Source organism: Panulirus ornatus, chromosome 7 (genome assembly GCF_036320965.1).
Source record: "Panulirus ornatus isolate Po-2019 chromosome 7, ASM3632096v1, whole genome shotgun sequence".
NCBI lineage: Eukaryota > Metazoa > Arthropoda > Malacostraca > Decapoda > Palinuridae > Panulirus > Panulirus ornatus.
Genome location: NC_092230.1, coordinates 29,270,398 through 29,291,198, shown reverse-complemented (window position 1 = coordinate 29,291,198; position 20,801 = coordinate 29,270,398). Strand labels below are relative to the sequence as shown.

Below are 20,801 nucleotides of genomic sequence, written 5' to 3'. Positions count from 1 at the left end.
TTCGAATCGTCCCTGTGGAGAGTAGTAGCAGTAATAGTAATATATATATATATATATATATATATATATATATATATATATATATATATATATATATATGTATATATATATATATATATACACTCACACATTTGAATCGATATCACCGGAGTGTTTAGCGTCGATTCAGACCTTCTGCAGGTGTTGCTGGGTTGCATCCTTGGTCAATGGACACCAGTCAGGTGACGTGCCGTCGCATTGATGACCACAGAAGACGTGGTTTAAGACGTGGATAAGTTTTAAGCCAATCCTAGCGTAACGGCCTTCGTCACTGATGAGTATTTCCATCATCGCTGAAGCAACAGGAGCTTCTCTAAAGGGTTATTGAGGTTATACATGAATGATATTTCCAGTAACCAATCAGCGGGACAAGGCTTATTAGGTACTGAGTCAGTCTCTGGACTGTACTACAGACCGACTGTGTTCGTCTGGCATAAACCACGACCAGGTCAGAGGATCGAGAGGCCAGATGTAGGAGGTCGAGGTGCAGCACCAGAAGACCGAGACGGAGCACCAGGAGGTCGAGCAACAGCATTATAAAGAAGGTCGAGAAGCCAGGATCAACATCCAGTGCTCGTCCATGCATGATATATCGAGGATTCCTGGGACGAGAATTGTCTGTATTTGTGGCAAGATGTTGCTCCGCTCTGGATCATTCATCAGGCAGGTGATAGTGAGCGAGCCTTCGTGTTCTCTGGTCCCTGACCATGACAGCATATCGTGCCTCCTACACAGGGAGGAGGCACAAGAAATAGACACCAGAGTCTAGAGAACCTTTATTGACATCGTTCATCTTTAACAAAGAGCAAACCCTACCACTCGCATTGTTCTAAGTGCAATATTGTAGTTATAAACTGAAACGTGGCTAAGTTTGCAATTCTGAGAAAGATGAACGTCTTTTACGCCCTCTTTTGTGAGGCAGGTTACTAGGAATTATCATAGTTGTATTACTTCTTTCCTCTCGCAACCCACAAGCTTCCTTTCCATACGGCAGCTGCCATGGAAGTCAGTGGAGTAGGATGTCAGTGTCAGGAAATTAGGCATCCCTGCTATTGACAATCTAAGGGCTTTAAGGATGATAGTCCGGCCTCTGAGAGAACCCAGTTCCCCTGCAGAAGATGAAGGCACAGTCTGCTGCGTCGGCTAATAGACTGCATGCAGCCTTTTGGACGAGACTTGTACCTTTCCCGTGCATCGTAGTGGATATATTGTGAAATGATACGTGCGCTAGGATTGTGCTAGACCAAGACGAACTCTCGAGCAATTCTTCATGTCTTCTGTCATCCATAATGTCAACAAACGATCCCGGGAATGGTTCAGATTTTGCGTCAAATCATAGATCTGTCACCTCTTTAAACTTGTTCATTCGAGCGGCGTCGTCGTCTCATTGTCCCCTGACAGTTCCTTTAATACCTGTGAAGCTTGTTACGTACCTGCCCGAACTTGAATGATTCATAATCATCTGTACCGGTTGATGACGATGGTTTAATTGTGACCCAACGACAAGGTTGGTAGTTCGTGTGCTAGGAGTACCTAAGCATCCGTCGCATCCGTCTGAATGTAACTGTTGTAGATTACGTTCTGTGTTTGTCTTGTCTAGTACTACTTGCTATGTCATCCACATAATTACCATTGTCCTCCAAGTCTTATCCTCCTCACTTCCTTGAGGAGATCATCGTGTTCCTTCTAGTAGATCGGGCCTTGGTGTGTTGGTTACGTGTTCCCTCCCGGACTATCTGCCAATATCTCCTGTTGTTCCAAGGGATCGGAAAAACTTGTGCCTTCTTCAAGGAAGGTGGTCTCCCGGCGCGTTGGTCGTGTTTTCCTCATAAAAATGTCTGCTAACATCTCCTGTTGCTCAGGGGAGTCAGAAACAGTATCGCCTTCATCGAGGTGGTGTTGTCCTTGCGTCCTGGTTGTGGGGTCTTATCTATACTGTCTACCAGTTCCTGTGCCTTATGCTGTTGATGAACTCCTTTCATAAAGATTTTGTTACCTCTTTCGAGACACTTTACCATGAAATTTTCCCGTACGTGTAATCAGGTTGTCTGGGTGAGTTAAGTATACTGGGTTGTGAAGCATTATTCCTCAGAAAGTTAAACTTCAGGAAGGTCATCAGTTTTCTTTCGTGGTAGACGTGGATTTCTTGTGTACTTCATGAGTTCATATGGAAACGCTGGTGTGGTTCGATCCATGGCATTTCGGTGTCTCTGAAGCTTTGACCGCGGTCTCTGTGGATTGTTGCAATTCTAAGCCAATACCAAGCGTAAAGATTATCCTTTTATGCCACTGGAACATACTGCTTGCACCATGAGACATGTAGTAGTGTTTAACATTTAGTAACAAGTAGAAAAATTCTAGGTGTCCTCACCTGGTTTTTAGAGTTTAGCGATCTATACATTCGCCACCCACTATGGGATATGCCTTATCTTTTACATGGGATATCAAGTTCTTCTCTGGGATATTGCGTCTCCTTGAGGTGATTCAGAGTGAGGTAAGTCTAACTAACTGACCAAACTCTCAGATTCAGTAATTAGCATTTCCAAGTAATTAGGTAACCTTAGTTAATAGCTTCTCGTTGAAATTAATCGGTAAGCTACTATAGGCTAATGAATCATTGGTAGAGTAATCAATTAATCAGGCAGATGAGCACTCTACTACACCAAGTGGTGGGTAAGTTACAGAACCTAGGATGGGCGAGGCAGCCACTGTGGTTATGTGATCATTCACTTCAGGTGGGTGACCAAGCCACTGTAGAAGAGGTGCGGGGAGGGGGTTCACCTGGGTGGTAGTGGTGGTGAGGGGGTGGGGGGGGGAGGGTTGAATTAAAAAAATGAGGTGAGGTTCCCTCCACCCGTTCCCTCCCCCAGGCTCCCTCTGTTGACATACGGTATAATAACATAAGAGGATCTCATCCTCTAACGAAGTGGCGAGGCGGGCGGCCCTCTTACGTGGCGTGTGACGGCAAGTGGTGCTCCTGCAGCTGTCTTGTGCCTCCTGCTGTCTCGAGGGAGAGGAGGACGAGTGGAGGGAGATCCAGTCGTGTGTGTGTGTGTGTGTGTGTGTGTGTGTGTGTGTGTGTGTGTGATCATCTTGTGTCTGTATGTTTGAGTTGGTTTATCTGTGGGTCTCTGCGTGTGTGATGGTGTTGGTGTATCTGTCTTTTAAGGAAGTGGTTGTCAGTCCGGAACATCAACCACAAGAACATAGAGGCCTGGAGTTTCGTGTGACTGTCTGTCTTGTCTGGCCTCTTTGGGTAGCACGACGCTTCCGTCGCTAAGGGAAGTGATGTAGACAATGAAAATATAGTGATACAAACAACAAACTGTAGGGTGATACAAACAACAAACAATACGGAGAGTGATGCAAACATCAATCAGTACAAAGTGTGATACAGACAACAAACAATACGGAGAGTGATGCAAACAACAAACAATAAAGAACGTGATACAAACAACAAACAATACGGAGAGTGATGCAAACAACAAGCAATACAAAGTGTGATACAGACAACAAACAATACGGAGAGTGATGCAAACAACAAGCAATACAAAGTGTGATACAGACAACAAACAATACGGAGAGTGATGCAAACAACAAACAATATAGAACGTGATACAAACGACAAACAATACGGCAGTGACGCACACAAACAATATAGATAGATATTCAAACGTAGAGTGATAGAAACAACAAATTAATCCCTCCTAAGAAGTCAATCAGAGGAAATAATCTTAATTATATTCCAATTAACTTTCTAAAATCCGACCATGATTAAGGACTTGACAGGGAACAACAGGGGGGCGCTACTGGACGCACATCCTATGCTAAACTCATCTGCTCTTCACCTTAAGGAGAAGCTCAACAGTCATCTTCATGTGCTATATCCCTTATGGGCTCGCCGAATACTTGATAGGTCTGTCCCTCAAAGGGCTAGTTGAACATCCGTCTCGTCAGCCCCTCAGAGAGCTAGCTGAACGCTAGACAGGTCTGTCCCTCGAGAACTAGTTGAACACTGATCTGGTCCGCATCTTGAACACAACTCCAACCTCACTCATTATTTTCTAGTCTTTACCTTATGCATATCATACACTGGTTTTTCAAGTTAGTTTACCGTGTGAGTTCGGTCTGGGAGCAAGATTCAGTGTTTCTCCTCTGATCAACCTGCGTGCTTAAGTATTATGAGAAATGTACTTGTATTAATGTACAGAGACTCTGAATACACTTATGGTAAGCCGTAGATGCACAGTGACTTTTGGCTCGCTATGTATTATACTGTCCTCTAGTAGATATCTTGTTGCTAGAGAAGTAGATCTTGTGTTATTTGGCTTTCCCTTGTATCCCCACAACCACTGTAACACCACACTGTTTCCAGCAGAACCTGTTGCAGCCGCATGCGGCGGCGCCGTTGCCGGAGTACAAGACAGCCAGCATTCAGAAGTCCCGCTTCATCCTCACCCACTATGGGATGCTCAAGACCTGCTGGGACCTGGTCATCCTTCTGGCCACCTTCTACGTCGCCGTCACCGTCCCTTACAACGCCGCCTTCCTCGTCAACAGGAACCAGCAGGACAAACCCACCATCGTCCCCGACGTCGTCGTGGAGGCTCTCTTCTTCCTCGGTAGGTGTTGCGCCCCCTGGGTATTGTTGTGGTGTCGGTGAGTGTTACACGACTTGAATGAAATGCCCATTTGTATTGCATGACTTGACCAATGTTACCAAAAATGTACAGAGAGTCTATCCGTGCAGATTGATGCATTCTGTCATATTTCTAGAAACCCAGGATGTGTACTCTGCTGTGTGTTGATACAAGGGTTGTGTTACCGTGTTGTACGTTTAGCTCTCCACAACCGACTGGGAAAATATGGGATCGGTTTGTTAATGCTTCGCCAAGTTATAGCTGAAGTTACAGACTGGTAAAGGAAACAGTCATGTAACTATAACATTGCTTGAGAAACTAGGAAAAGGAAGCGGTTTTATAACTGCCAGTCTCTTAGAGGGAAGAGTCACGTACCCGGACAGTTGGTTAAAGGAACAGTCTTGTAACTACTGGAGTGGTTAAGGGAAGCTACGTACCTTCTAAGCTGTTACAAGAAAGCCTTAGTCTGGTAAACTTAACAGTAGTGTGTAACTGTTAGGCTCGTGAAGGAAACAGAATAATCACTGGTTAACAAAATTTTTACTTTTTTAGTACCACAAACTAAAACAGGTTGACATTATAGTACTTTTTATGCTAAATTGGAATCTGTTTTTAGAATTTTTCTATCAGGCATGGTTTTTTACGTGACAGCATAGATAAGGCTGGTATTACAATTAGAGAATTTACCTCCAAAATGTAGCAAATTACAATTTTAAGCTATATCTGGCCTCGGGAACATCCTTGTTTAGTGTCCAGCAGTAATCTGTCAACATAGAGGGGCTCCACTTTCCTTGGTACCGCTTTCCCAAGTCCAAAATATCCTGGTGAAATCTTTTGCCGCGCTCATCATTGACTGCCCCAAGATTTTCCAGGAAGAAGTCTAAGTGCGAGTCCAAAAAGTGGATTCTTAGACTCGTACTGCACCCCAGAGCTTTATGTGAAGTCAATAAATCTTTTACATCAAAGTACTTTTTTGATCTGTGATTCCCAAAAGAAAGATCTTTGCAAACTTTCTTAAATGACAGCCATTCAGTTTTTTTTCAACTTCATTTAGCTCTTCATCAAACTTTTCATCTCGAAGTAGTTCCCTGGTCTGTTGTCCTACAAAAATACCCTCCTTGATTTTTACATCACTGATTCTGGGGAATCTATTCCTCAAATATGTGAGGCTCTGGCACGGGTGATTGCTGACTGTGAGGTACTGGCCTCATAAGCATATGGAAAATTAGGTTATCTAACAGTATGTGTGCTTGGATTCTGATGTCATACCATCTATATTTGTCAGGCAGAAGTAGCGATCCGAAGCGTGATATTGGGGTTCTATCCAAACCATAGGCATGGCAAAAAGCATACGGCGTGAACCTTTTGCCCATGATGTGAGAAGCCTGAAACATGTGACACAACAAATATGGGGGTCTCAGCTTTTATCCTGGTCACCCACTTTACTACCAAAGTAATGCATTTAGCATTATTTGATGAAGGATGGGAAAAAAACGTTTTTGCGATAGGAATGTCAATTCACCACATAGGTAGCAGAAAGAATTCGGACTATGTACAAAGTTTCCCGGCATTATAATGGTAGATGGAACATCAGCACAACACTTGAATACACAAAAGCACAATCTGTCAACAAAGTGGAAAAGACACTGTTTACACAACTGACAGAGAACTGCTACTCAGGAGTGGACACTGCTGGAATTTCCCAACAGTTCCAGTCGTGTTTCTGCAGGCCACTGGTGACTCATTTATCTAGGTTTGTGATTTCAGACAAAAGCTATTGCACTTCACAAACAATGAAAATAGCTGTGTTTGTTAAACGTTTTGTTTCATATGCTCCGTAAAGCACTGGTACATATATACTGTGCGTAATGATATGCGAGTATACTGGAACAAAACACTATGGGTGATAGAGAAGTTCTGAAAAAAGCATTTGGATTCAGCGTGCGGCAGAAATACATAAAGGATATTTTTTTTTCCATGGGACAAAATCTTTAATGACCAATGTAATTTCTGGTCTATTTCAGACGGTAAAAGGAACAGCCTAGTTACTTCTGGACTGGTTCACGGTACAGTCACATGTAACTATTTGGCTGGTAAGTGAAACAGTCTGAAAAATTACTGGACTGGTTAAGTAAACAGTCTTTTAACTGTTAGGTTGGTAAAAGGTACAGTCTATTCAAAGGTACAGTCTATTCAAAGGAATTAGTCATGTACATTTTAGACTAGTAAGGGAAACAGTCATATAAGAATAATAGTGATAATAGGAAGTGATAAAAGATATCAACTAGTGAAGGATACAGTCATGTAACAGTCAGAGAGGAAACATGAAATCGTGCAAATGAAAGACTGGTAACACAGTCATGTAACTGCAAGACTGATAAAGGTACCAGTCATGGAGGACCTGACGGTGATGCGTTGACAATTGGAAACACATTTTCTGTCCTCTGTTCGTTTTCTTTTTTTATGTTCTTTTTTTTCTTATCAGTTCATCATTACACTTTCTTCTCTGGGACTTTTACCCCTTGAGTAAACGATGACTTAATCTCTTGAGTAAATCACAAAGACTTAACCCTTAAGTGCGATGATTAACAGCCATTGTACTCTAGCAGGTTAAGTCGTCGTACTCAAGTTGATCATTGCCTCCTATATATAGGTTAGGTTAGGACTAGTGATGATGGGCTGATGTATGAGAGCGAATGTTATGATGGTATTGAGCATTCCTGTTAACGGAGGGTCTTTAGGGAATGAGACCACAGCCCTCCGTTACAGACCACTGCCATCAGTCCATTCTAGTGTTCAGTCTGAGGGAAGCCATTCAACAAGTGTGTGACCGATTCCTTAATAGAATCTATAACAGATGATTCTCTTACGGTTACAAGACTGATGAGGGTAGTCATACAGAGGTTGAGAGAGACTCGTACCTTGAAGATAACAGCAGGCGATGGACAGGTATGTTTTTGGTGTTGGTATGAGCGTTAGGCAGGCTAATAAGAGGCCTCGTAGATCAGGTGCTGCTGAGCGAAATTCGCTCTGGCGCTTCCTGCGTGTTATGAGGTAGGGCCCCTGTAATACTGTGTCACCCTCTGCACCGTCACATGTAGTGTGGAAGACTTTACTTGGAGTTTACTTGGAGTTTCCTTGTTATACTCCTTGCATATGCTTTTCTCAGTAGTTCTCAAGTTCTTGTGAATATAGATATTAGTTTTTGCCCTTTGATCTGTGATGTAAGTTTTCAGATCTTGATTTCGTCTTCAGATATCATCCTCAACTTTCGTACGACGTTCGTCAACAAGAAGGGGGAGGTGGTGTTAAGTCCCGTCAGGATCGCCACTCACTACTTCAAGGGTTGGTTCCTCCTCGACCTGGTGGCCGCAATGCCCTTCGACTTGCTCCGTGCGGCCGACTTCTACAGTTCCGTGAGTATTTCAGCAACCGAGATGGCAAGGAAGGACTTCATTGGGGGTAAGGGAAAAGTTGGGTTATCAACTAAGACTATAAGCACCTTCAAGTTGCTCGTAGCTTGAGATCGAGAACGGGTCAGAAATAGCACCAGATACCTCAGCATGGCGCATAGTCGTGTCCTGCAGATATACTGGCCACCTCACCTGCATGAGGACAGTGTGGAGCAGCTTTAACGTCATATGTAACCTGGCCTCTTCTTACGTGACATGAGGGCCACGCTAAACAGAATCACGCGATGCTTTCTAGCTGTTTGCTCAGTACTTAGATCTCTTGATATCGTGAGGGGGACTAAAAATTAACGCTCCTGAGTTCATTTTATTTCATATTTTCACAACAAAAAACAAATAAAATTGTCATTGCAATATTTCGGGAACTCCTATCTCATCTTCAGGAGATGAAATGTCAGCTTCTGATATCTTGTAATATCTAAAGGTGCCATCATCACGGTAGTTAAATGGTGAGCGAAGCAAATGTCGAAGCAAATTGATCGCCCTGTTAGCTGCCAGGATCTGTCCCACGTACTCTAGCTAATTTTTGTTGGAAGCAGCTGGGTGGTTGTCAAGGCTACGAGGAATGTAAGAGTTCACCTTCCTGGAGATTTGAGCATTAAGAGGGCTTCCGTGATCACTTGATTCCCTTTATTATGAGCAGAGCACACACAACACCTACAGATCTTCGAAAGAGAACTTAGTGCTTAAGTTCATATATATATATATATATATATATATAGATTTACAGCTGAGAATAGAAGCCCACATCCTAATACTTACAGTAGTGTTAAAGACGGTACCTTTTCTACTTCAGGGTATCAAAAGCCAGCTCCTGAATGAGGCTAATGAATGCCCTGTCCTCTATAGAGTGCTATAAGGTCCTACATTAGTAGAGCCTTTAGCCTATTCGCTGCGGATTATTTCTGACTGCGGCCGGGGAGGATATAGTCAAGATTCTAGAATTGGCTGCCTGTGCCTCGAGGAGGAACTTAAAGTCATTAACTCTTGTAGTGGCATCTCATACGTTATCATCAGACGCTGCGGCCTAATTTTTTTCCATAACTTTTTTCTACCATAACCTTAGCCCAAGTCAAGCACCTTCTGAAACCCCCGAAAGCAGCCCCAAGCAGCTCGGGCGCAGCTACTCAGATGATGACATCACAACAAACACCTCCACAAACAATCCTTCACCAGACTCGAGCTACTTTTCAGCCAGTTTTTAAAAGAGCATCCGCTATTACGATCCACAAACCAGGCCAACAAAAATCCACTTAGTTATATAGACCAGTCAGTTTCCTTGAATCATTCAGGAAAGCTTTGAAAGGATCGTCAACCACAGACTTAGACTACACCTGACAAACAGTGACTTCCCTTCATACAAGCACTTCGGCTCTCGACTTCATCACTCTACCCAGGTGGAACTCAGACACCACCTATTTCATACCACAACAAACACATACGATATTAGAAGGCCTTCGACACGCTCTGGAACCAAGCCTTGCACTGCACATCAAGAACTCGATACGACCTTCACCGTCCCATTGTAAATGTTTAATCCAGTCACCTGACTAACCGCGAGATGTGCATCAAGTAAAACACCGCCCACTCAGGTTATTTCTATTTCGGTGTTGGTGTACCTCAGGGCTCCGTGCTGGCCCCTACCCAGAACAATGAAAGGAGGAGGCATCATAAAGGTCATTATAAGGCAGTTGCTATGTCATTATGATAGTAAGGTATAAGCTGCATTGTTGATGATGCAGTAGTGGTGTTGAGTGAGGCTTATAACCTGATGATGACGTCACTGTAAACGAGCATCCTTAACTCATCAGTTCATCTTTACCTGGTGGTGTCGTCAATGAAAAATTCTTGATATCAAGGAGTCTGACTCATCATCTCTTCTGATTCATCATGTTTTAGTGGTTAGAATCTCAAGTGTAATCACAAAATATTGAGGTGCATGTTTTCCTAAGGATGGTGCCAATTCTGGTTAACTTGGACAATGTTTTTTTTAGTGTATTTAAACGCTTAAACCTTCCACGTCCTCACCAACCTATCCGCATATGTCCTTCCTTATATCTACTTCAGTAACTACCCTTCTACCCTCATGCTAACTCATCTACCCTCTTCAGATGTGCACTGAGACGCTTGACGATCAACCACTGCACCATTCATAGTTCTTCCTCTATACCAGCATCCTGCCCTCCACATTGTTCTGTAACACCAACTCCTTACCCACCCACTCCTGGTCACTGACACTTCCTCCTCCACACCCGTAGTATTGATGCCTTGAATAAACTGCCGCTGTCAAGCTCTGATCCACCAGTCTATGACTGGAAGGCACCCAGTCGTGAGGTGACTTAGTCCATTTGGTGATCGATATCTCTCCAAAGGAAATCAGTCTCTTGTCATTATATAGTCAATGTAGCTTTACATTACACGGTTATACATAGATAATGAAGGATTCCATGAATTGCTTGTTACCGTAGCGATCAATATTGCAGGCGACCAACATCCACCTACTGAAGCTGACGAGGTTACTGCGGCTGGCGCGCCTCCTGCAGAAGATGGACCGCTACTACCAGTACTCCGCCCTCATCCTCACGTTCCTCATGCTCTCCTTCACACTCGTCGCTCACTGGCTCGCCTGCGTCTGGTACGCCATAGCTGAGGACGAGATGCAGAATCCCCAGGCAGAGATTGGTGAGTGGGATGCTGTGTGGCTCCTCGGAGGTCCCAGGTGTGTGGGATAGAGTGTGGCTGCTGGGATATCCAGGCGAGTGGGTCGTTGTAGGACCCCTGAGAGATTCCAGATGAGTGGGATAGTGTGTGGCTCCTAAGAAGTCCCAGGTGAGAGGGATGATATGTGATGCCCATGAGATCCCGGGTGAGTGGGATGGTGTGTGATTCCTGAATGGTCCCAAGTGAGTGGGACGGTATGTGGCATCTGAGAGGTTTCAAGTGAGTGGGATAGTGAGTGGCTCCTGGGACGTCCGAAAAGAGTGGGATATTTTGTGGTTCTGAGAGGTCCTAGGAGAGTAGGATAGTGAGTGGCTCTTGAGATCCCAGGTGAGTGAAATGCCGTGTGCAACCAAGAGGTAGCAGGAAAAATCACACACACACAAGACACTTTCACTTGGCTACTTACTCCGTCCCTACTTACAGAAAGCAACACAGGAATTGAAGATTTCCAACCACCTACTCCCTCTCCTCTTAGTCGCCTTCTACTACACGCAGGGAATACGTGGGAAGTATTCTTTCTCCCCATAACCCAAGGGATGATTATATATATATATATATATATATATATATATATATATATATATATATATATATATATATATATATATACTGCATGCACTAATTCAACTTTTTGGCTTGTCTTTCAATTACTTATCGGGGCTGGCCAATCCCGATAACCTTGCGTTATCATAGATATATGTGTCTGAGGGAGTGGCCCAGACAGTCGTCTCGCGCATCAGACAGACGGACACCATCATGGGCCTGCCCTGTCCTTCACTGTACACACAGACCTACTTGGTTATTCCGTATCATTTCCTGCTCGTCACACGGCACTATAGACTCAGTACCGTTTGACGAGTTTTCTGTCGAGTGAATCTAAACAGAATCGTGTCAGACATTTGGTCCATATCATCCACCTCCTGGTCTCCCTTGCCTTGCAGGCTGGATCTACGACCTGGCGGAGCGGTTGGAGACGCATGTGGAGAACGTCACCATCGCCGAGAAGTATGTGACGGCGCTGTACTTCACCTGTTCCTCCCTCACGTCAGTCGGCTTCGGCAATGTCTCGGCCAACACCAACCGGGAGAAGATCTTCAGCATCGTCACCATGCTCATTGGAGGTCGGTACAAAGCTCTGCAAGGTTTGTGATGTTCGTGTTTCACTGTATGTTCTCTTCTCAGTCTGTTACCTGTCTCCTCCATCTGTTACCTGCTCTGCAACCTGTTTGTTCTTCCCCCAGTCTGTTGCCTGCTCTGCAACCTGCAGTTTCTCCCTTGTCTTGCTTCGTGCATAGCCTCCCTCAGTGTACATGGATACAAAGCAATGCATTTTAGTGAAAAAATGATAATACCAAATACGAATACAAGATAGCCAATAAGCCATTATTTGGAGTAAACAATTAAAAAAGACTTTAGAATTATGATAATCATAAATGCCCAAAAATACGTAAGTAATGCCTAACTGCATACAAACGAAGCAAACAATATTAGGATTTATAGAAAACGATATGAATAATACCATCAAAGACACGATACTCACTGTTTACATAGCTCTAGTCATACTTCACTTACAGTATTGTCCAGTTATATATACAGTTTCCATGTTTGCATGCTTGCCCAGTGCTCACGTGTTTTCTCTTAAGATCTGAACACAATAAACCCGATCTTAAGCATAGTGGACAAGATGACTTGAGTTCATACCAAGTCCCACTGAAATTGGTCCAGTGAGACGATGATACATTCTCAAGATTCCAGTGAGAAAGATCTTTTCAAGCTATCGCCGTCGCATAGATAAAAGAATGATCAACTCCTTGCAAGATCATTCTGTTTACATAGACAGTGACCACCATACACGTGGGCAGCGTGGATGTAAAAAGAAAGACATCCACACGAAGTTGGAGTAAATGTCTTGGAGCTTGTGTTTAACTTGCCATGACGTCTCTTTCCATGTCTTGCCAGCAGAGGTAGTTCCCTAAGGCTCCCATACAGGGCTTGTTCAGAACCCATGCCGTTGTCCCACCTGATGTCCCTGCTGATGTTATCCTAGCCGTTGTCCCAGCTGATGTTATCCTAGCCGTTGTCCCAGCTGATGTTATTCTAGCCGTTGTCCCAACTAATGTTATCCTAGCCGTTGTCCCAGCTGATGTTATCCTAGCCGTTGTCCCAGCTGATGTTATCCTAGCCGTTGTCCCAGCTGATGTTATCCTAGCCGTTGTCCCAGCTGATGTTATTCTAGCCGTTGTCCCAGCTGATGTTATTCTAGCCGTTGTCCCAACTTATGTTATCCTAGCCGTTGTTGTCCCATGCCGTTGTCCCACCTGATGTTTTTGTTATACTGTCAGATATAACTCTACCGTTAAATCTTTTGTGTTGAAGGTTTCGTTACACTTCATAGCCGTTGGTACAAGTTGTAATATTAGCTGGCACTCAAACTTCATGCCTAAATGCTCTTTTTACCCTAGGGTATTGAATGAATTTAGATATCTTAGAATACACTCTACTGGGCTGATTTGATGCTTAATGTACAGACGGTATAACGCATATGACATCATCTGAACAGTTTATCAAAATGACAAAAACCTTGACCTAAAGTTACATACAACAATTATCGTTTGTGATGTTATTAGAACACTTCACTAATTCTGTACTCGCTTTGTTGCTGTTGTCCAGTGATGGCAAGTCTCTGTGCCATGTTTTGGAACGTAAGGTCGAGGCTTTGACTTGAACTAGAACTCTGAGTGCCTGAACCACAGCTTTGAATCACGTTTAAGCAACTAGATTTGAGCTTCTCTCTCCGGATATGATAAACCCAACCTTTACATCATTGTTCACACATATCTCCTCAGCACTAATGTACTCCCCCCCCCATATCAAATCTTCCATGCCTCCTAGTTCATCTGCTCCTTCTCCGCCTTTATGACTGAGCATGAGTCCATACACACTAATTACGGTAATGATGCGTGTTACACCATTCATTTTCTCTCAGACTTTCTTTCTGTCCAGATGCCCATGTTTCTTTCTCCATTTCTGATGCAGACTTACTTTCTGTCCAGATGCCCATGTTTCTTTCTCCATTTCTGATGCACATCCTTCATCTTCCTTCAACTCCCTCCAGCCCTATTGCACATTTTTTTGCTACTTTCCTCTTCTCTCAATACTCTCTCAGTACTCCTCGTTCCGTATCATCTTTCCTCAGCTCTTATGTCTTTCTAGACCTGATGCTCTTGCCTCACTGTAAGCTCCACAGTTCCTGTACTCCTCTTAACCCAGATGCCGTCATGCACATCCCTGAGTCTCACCCCTCTCACTGCACCTCTGATGCATTCGTAACCTCCTTCAGTGTATTATGCCTTTTAGCCCATGTCTTCTCTCAGCCCTCATGCATGCGCCTTAACGCACGTCTTCTACTAGCTGAGATTCCAGCCCTTCAACCTATGTCTTCTTCCCACACCCAGGACTTTACCTTCATCCCATGTCTTCTTCCCTGTCTTGTAGCACATACCCCAGCCTTTGTCTTCTTCCTCCCAGCCTGAACTACACCCATAAGCCTTTGTCTTCTTCACACTAGCCTGACAACCCCTCCCCCCCACCTTTGTCTTCTTCCCCCTAGCTTGTACTACACCCAGAAGCCTTTGTCTTCTTCACACTAGCCTGACAACCCCCTCAACCTTTGTCTTCTTCCCCCTAGCCTGTACTACACCCAGAAGCCTTTGTCTTCTTCCGCCTAGCCTATACTACACCCAGAAACCTTTGTTTTCTTTCCCCCAAGCCTGAACTACACCCCTCAGCCTAAGTAATCTCTTCAACTGTAAGCCATACCTCTCAGTCCATGATCACTCTTCCTCTCTCACAACCCAAACCTCATCCCTTTATTACTCCACCGTCAACCACACCCTCAGAACTGGTCTTCTCTCCTCAGCCCTGATGCACGCCACAGTCTTCGGCAACGTAACTTCGATCATCCAGAGGATGTACCTGAGGAGGTCCCTGTACCAGACCAAGTGGCGAGATCTGAAGGACTTCCTTTCCTTGAACCAGATCCCCAAGGAGTTGAGGCAGCGGATGCAGGACTACTTCCAGACCATGTGGAGCCTCAACCAGGGCATTGATATTCATGAGGTTAGTCGCACACTCCAAATATTCATAGGTTTTGGTTGAGGGAGAATACCGAAGACGGCTTACAGGGAGAAGTGTATTATTTAGATATGACGAAGGCGGGTGGAGGTTATTGTTTCGTTCTTTAAAGAAATTCTAACTGTTTGTGAACCGTTCTGATCTACAAGTTTTCAACCACATCGTATCTGTCACAGAAGTGTAATAGGCATGTATAAGCTGGTGTACCTTATTTCTCCCCGTTCAATTTATTTTCTATTATATATTTTGTTATCTGGAGCATCACTGTAATGCTTTTCTTAAAAGATAAGATAAAACATTCAGGTATTGTTTTAAGTAACTTGCTTGTCGTATACAAAAAGGAAGTCTTGAAATTAAGCTGGAGTGTTTATGATGGAGGCATTGCGATAGTGATGATTATAATAACAGGAGATAAGTGTTAATGATAACTAGTCTGAATTGTTTTCAACCGTCGAGAGATGTTAACAACTTTAAGATTCATGTATTCGAGTTGGCCCCAACCCCAGAATACGACCGTAAGAAATACTACATTATTCACACACTTTTCTGCAAGCGGGACTATATGATGACACAGGACAATTTGCAGCATTAATGTGGAGGTGTGTACAAAGACCAAAGTTATTAACATCTTCCCTCATACCCCAGACACTGAAGGAGTTCCCTGAGGAGTTGCGGGGAGACATCTCCATGCACATACACAGGGAGATCCTCTCCCTACCCATCTTCGAGACGGCCTCGCAGGGCTGCCTCAAACTGCTCAGTCTGCACATCAGGAACAACTTCTGCGCCCCTGGCGAGTACCTGGTCCACCGTGGCGACGCCCTCCAGTATATCTTCTACCTCTGCAATGGTTCCATGGAAGTCGTCATGGATGACATGGTTGTGGCTATACTTGGTGAGTGTCTGACTGGTCCTCTGAGGGAGGGTGTATATATCATCTTATCATATCGGTACAGTGACAGGGTACCAGCATCAGACATGAAGAGAGAACCCTTCATTATTCTCTATCAACAGTTCCTCCGCCTCGCTTTGAGGTATTCTTCGCCTGTCGGGTCACCCATTATTTCACTATCGAATATAAACAAAATAACACACCATACAAAGTAGAATACTCACAACATCAGTCACTGCTTAATTAGCAACCATGAAACATTCGACATAAGCATAACGAAACAGAAAACACAAGTACTCCCGATACAATCCCACCTCAACACTCTCGTTACCCAGATTTCTTTCCATCAATACATGACCTTCGCCATCTTATTAGCCTCATAGCTGATAACCAACCTCTCCCCAAGCAGTGATATAGTGATAGCACAGCCTCACCTGTCTCTTCCTTTCAGGCAAGGGTGACTTAGTGGGCAGTGATGTGGATATGCACCTTCATAACGGCGCTGACACCGTAGTCAAGTCTTCTTGTGACGTCAAGGCGCTCACATACTGTGACCTGAAGTCCATCTTCATCCCTGGCCTGCTGGAAGTCCTTAAGTTATATCTTGAATACCAGCAGGAGTTTGCTAACGACATTAAACATGACCTGACGTACAATCTCAGGGAAGGCTACGACAGTGAGGTGAGGAGGAATGAATGTTGGGTAGGGTTGGATGAGGCACAGTCATTGGGGGTAAGGGTGTCAGAATCAATCATAAGAAGAATTGGGATCTCTTCTTGAATATTTATATAAGAATATCGAGTTTTGGATATCATTTTGTGGGGGCTGAGAGTCAGGTTCCAAAGTTTTATCTAGGTTTTCTACTAGGCTTAGGAGGTGTATTCAAAATATGGTTTGAGAAGGGGTTCATAGAATAACATCATGGCTTAGTGCCAAATGAAAAGAATTCGGGCGAGAAATAATGTATTTAGGTGGTGGAACTGTGTTTGTAATGCAGAGACAGTAAGAGGGTTTTAAAGTAGCATAGATAAGGTAGACAGAGGAAATATATGTAAAATTAAGTTAAGGGAATAGTGTGTTTGGTGTGGTTGAGACCAGGGTGTGTTTTGATAAGTTGTTAATAAGCTGAACTGGATAAGGTTGTTGCATTGTTTGCTGACTGGGATGAAGGGAGAGTTTGTTGACAGAAATGAGAGTAAGGTGTTTTATACAAGGATGAGAAAAGCAGAATGTGTGTGGGATAGTTCAAGGCAAGATGTGTTGGATAAGGTTGAGGGAAGCTTGTACTGATGGTACTGAAGGTAGGATGTGTTTGACAGGATTGAGGACTGCACGTTTAAGTTCAGGTTGAGAGCAGCGTATGTGTGCGTGTGTGTGTGTGTGTGTGTTAATAAACTTGAGGGCAGAATATGCTTGAGGAAACTGGTGAGGTCTGTTGATGGCAATGTATACTGAATAGGACTCAGGTCAGAGTGTGTTTATTAGTGTTTTAGGGTAGGGTAAGTTGGACAGTATTAAGGATGTGAATAAACAGCAGGGTATTGTGTTGAGGGTAAGGTATGTTACTTGGGGCTGAGGCCAGAGTGTGTTGGGAAGATTCAAGAGTAGAGTATTAAGGACAGAGCTAAGGGCTGGGTGTATTGGATAGAGATAAGAGCAGGGTATATTGGCTAGACTTGTGAGCAGGATGTATTGGGTGGGATTGAGGGTAGCGTGTGTTGAAGATGTGGTGTATTTGGTAGGATTGAGGACAGCATCATCAGTGTAAGGATAAAGGCGGGGTTTATTAGACAGGCTTAAGAGGAGGATGTGTTGGACTGGGTTGAGGGCATGTTGTATTGGTCGAGGGCAAGTTGTGTTGGACTGGTCGAGGGCAAGCTATGTTACATGGGTTTAAGTGAAGGGCGTTTTGAACACAATTGTGGGCAGGATGTATTTGTGTTGATAAAATCGAAGTCAGTGTATTTTGGAAAGGGTTGAGGATATCATGTTTAGAACAGAATTGAGGGAAGATCGTATCAAATTGAGGTTAGGCTGTGCCACGTTAATACGGTTGAGCACCAGCTATACCTGGTGGAAATAAGGGTATGATTTATCAGAGAGGATCTATGGCAGGCTATATTGCATGGCTTAAGGTCAGTGTGACTCTGGTGAGTTGAAGACAGAATGAATCTGCTCTCGTTGAAGAGAGAATGGAGAAAAGTGTTAAGGGCATATTGCATTTGCTTTGGAGGAATTTGAGACGAAATGACAAAAGGATTAGAATGCAAGGGACAGGGTCGATGTTGTGTATGATATGGCTGAAGAAGATTATATCAAGGACAAGACTGATGTGATGAATGAACATGAATGAAAGGGAACACATATTCTCCACGAACATGTGCGTTGCTACATATTACTCTACACCTATAAGTGTCCATTTTAACAGCAGCAGGACATGGACATTGGGTCTGGGAAGAACCTGCTGCCCTCCATCAGCGAGGATGATGAGGAGAGAGGGAGCGAAGATGAGGATAAGTCTCCCGTGTCAACCTCCCCGAGATCACCGCTCCACAACCGCACCACCACAAGGTTCAACTTTTCACGGTCAGTCGATGTTGTCGGGCATGTCCCTGGTGTGCTTTACAGACAGCCACCTCACACACTCGACACTGTGATACAATGTACCCAAAAGTGTGACACGAGATTATTATTACCATATATCTGCTGCCAACAGGTGACGTGTGACACTTTTTCTTACGTTCTCAACCTGTCGCTATACTCAGGGAATATGGTGGTGACGAATGCACGATTCTGCGCCTATTCGTGCATCTTTTAAACCATGGTCTCGTACATATCTATGCCTCTGCGTGTCTCTTAAGTTGGTTAGGGTTTTGCACCTAAATTTAAGTTGGGTTTACATTAAGGTAGGGATAGTATATAGTCACATTTCTAGTGGCAAATATGAAATTCTTTGTTCCTCTCTTATTCTACTCATGAATTCCTTCCCAGTGGCTCCCTGACGTCACTCTCTCTCTCATTCATCTTCGTAAGTTTTCTTAAATAAGTATTTCTTAATCTATTGCCTCCAAGGCTTTTGTATTCTTCTTAAAGTTTTTGTACTCCATGATCTTTGCATCTGAATATTTCATCAAAACATTCCGCATCAATGTGATGCTTTCATGTCTGTTCTGAATACTTTCAAGGGAATCACAGGTTCAAATCTCATCCATGGTAAGAATAAGATGATGTAAACAATTACCTGAAGTGCCTTAGTTGGGGATCATTGGTCTGGTGGTGGGATTGGTTTAAGTCAAGGCCAGTAATTCCTCAGGAGTGTAGTGTTTCTACACGGGTCAGTCATTATGCTGGTAGAGAAACACATTACACTGAGAGTAAAAGCGAAAATAGAAAATGCCAAGATATGTCGATGTTTCAGATGTACATAAATGTATATATGGAAAGTTTCCTGCATCCTTGTTTAAGATTTAATGTCAACAAAAGAAACTTGAGAAGTTTATTTTGTTGTCTGATGCATGGAGAATATTTCCCTTCTCTTCGTCCATATTTTTTTTATAACTAAAGCATGTGCATGTCTGTCTTTAATAAGCATGAACATCTTGACTTATACTTACATATATACCCGTTGCATGTATGCATGTATGCTGCATTTATGTATTACTTGATATATCTATATACTGATGTTCTTGTAATTGACATTTAGTTAGAAGTTGAGCTTAGCATAGTTACAAAGTGTAGAGGTTCATGATATTGATTTACAGCATTGATGTCTCTAAATTCTCTAAGACTGAATGTAAACACAGTCAGTGCATATCACAGCAACTTGTAGTGCTCTCACCATCAACTGTTTATATTCATCTTGCAGCTTGTCTGATCATCTTCAATCCATCAACTTTTGCATTCGTCTAAGCCACTAGATAGTTTTCACCTCATCCGCTGTAAATACTCCCTTGCATCTTGTAGTGCTCCATTCTTTGTTTTGCTTCATATCCTTACGCAGTTTTTCGTTATAACGGCTCCATCACTGGAACTTTGAATGCTCACTCCATCAACTTCAGATGCTCATCGACTATTGATATCAACCAAAATAAAAAAGTCTTGCATTGCTCATCGTATCAAACTTTACTGCACACTCAAATGTCTTCCAATAGATTGTTCAGCAGATTCTTTTGCCGTCCATCAACAGTAAGTGCAGTAGCAAACATCTCGTACTCATTCAACACTTTGTAGAAGTGGACTTTGATGTAGAAATGTTAGGTACAGTCGGTAACACAAGTTTGTTCCTCTGCTTCATTTTAATGGTACATTCGGAACAACTGATAAGTTTGTGCAAAACGTTAATCAGTTAAAATGCTATTTAGATACACACGAGGTCATTTACCAGTACCATCTTGTTATGACTTACAATGATAGAGATTCAAGTATCATCTGGTGAATGATATTTTCAGTCAAATATCAATGCATCTGGAAAAATGGAGTCTGATCTAGATTCATGCCAGCAGCTGTGAGGATTCATTAGATACATATAACAACTGCTTCAAGACAAATATTTTGACACCGACTGTGTGTCTGTTGTTAGATAACATGAGAACAGGAACAGACTTTTGCTGCCGATTGTACAAATGAATGACCTATAGTGTTCACAAATCTAAAACTCGCATTATGATTTCCTTTTTCATCTTTTAAGACCTAGAACTCATAGTAGTAGTGACTGTGGGTAGAGTTCTGTGTAGATGAGCTGGATCAAGGAATACTGGACTGGAACGTAGGATATCATGTCATGTATTTTGATGAAAACTTTATCTTAGCTGTTATGCAAATAACATTAACGTTAGAATATGTGTTGATGATGGTGGGAAAAATAATAAAACAGGTCTTCCTGTAATAGATTGAAAGGTCGGAGGG

At 43.2% G+C, this 20,801-nt stretch overlaps 1 protein-coding gene across 10 annotated transcripts in view; it reads left to right on the top strand.

Moving 5' to 3' along the window:
* Window positions 1-20,801, top strand: part of Elk (Eag-like K[+] channel) — a 487,058-nt gene that overhangs the window by 456,220 nt on the left and 10,037 nt on the right. For 5 of the 10 annotated variants that reach the window (XM_071663392.1, XM_071663398.1, XM_071663390.1 and 2 more), the window contains 8 exons: window positions 4,415-4,661; window positions 7,935-8,095; window positions 10,633-10,831; window positions 11,812-11,991; window positions 14,790-14,989; window positions 15,650-15,899; window positions 16,348-16,577; window positions 18,325-18,482. In XM_071663392.1, the coding sequence (XP_071519493.1) occupies window positions 4,415-4,661; window positions 7,935-8,095; window positions 10,633-10,831; window positions 11,812-11,991; window positions 14,790-14,989; window positions 15,650-15,899; window positions 16,348-16,577; window positions 18,325-18,482 (1,625 nt within the window). The remainder of the gene's footprint in view (window positions 1-4,414; window positions 4,662-7,934; window positions 8,096-10,632; window positions 10,832-11,811; window positions 11,992-14,789; window positions 14,990-15,649; window positions 15,900-16,347; window positions 16,578-18,324; window positions 18,483-20,801) is intronic. The other 5 variants (XM_071663397.1, XM_071663400.1, XM_071663395.1 and 2 more) reach the window with 5 other exon arrangements.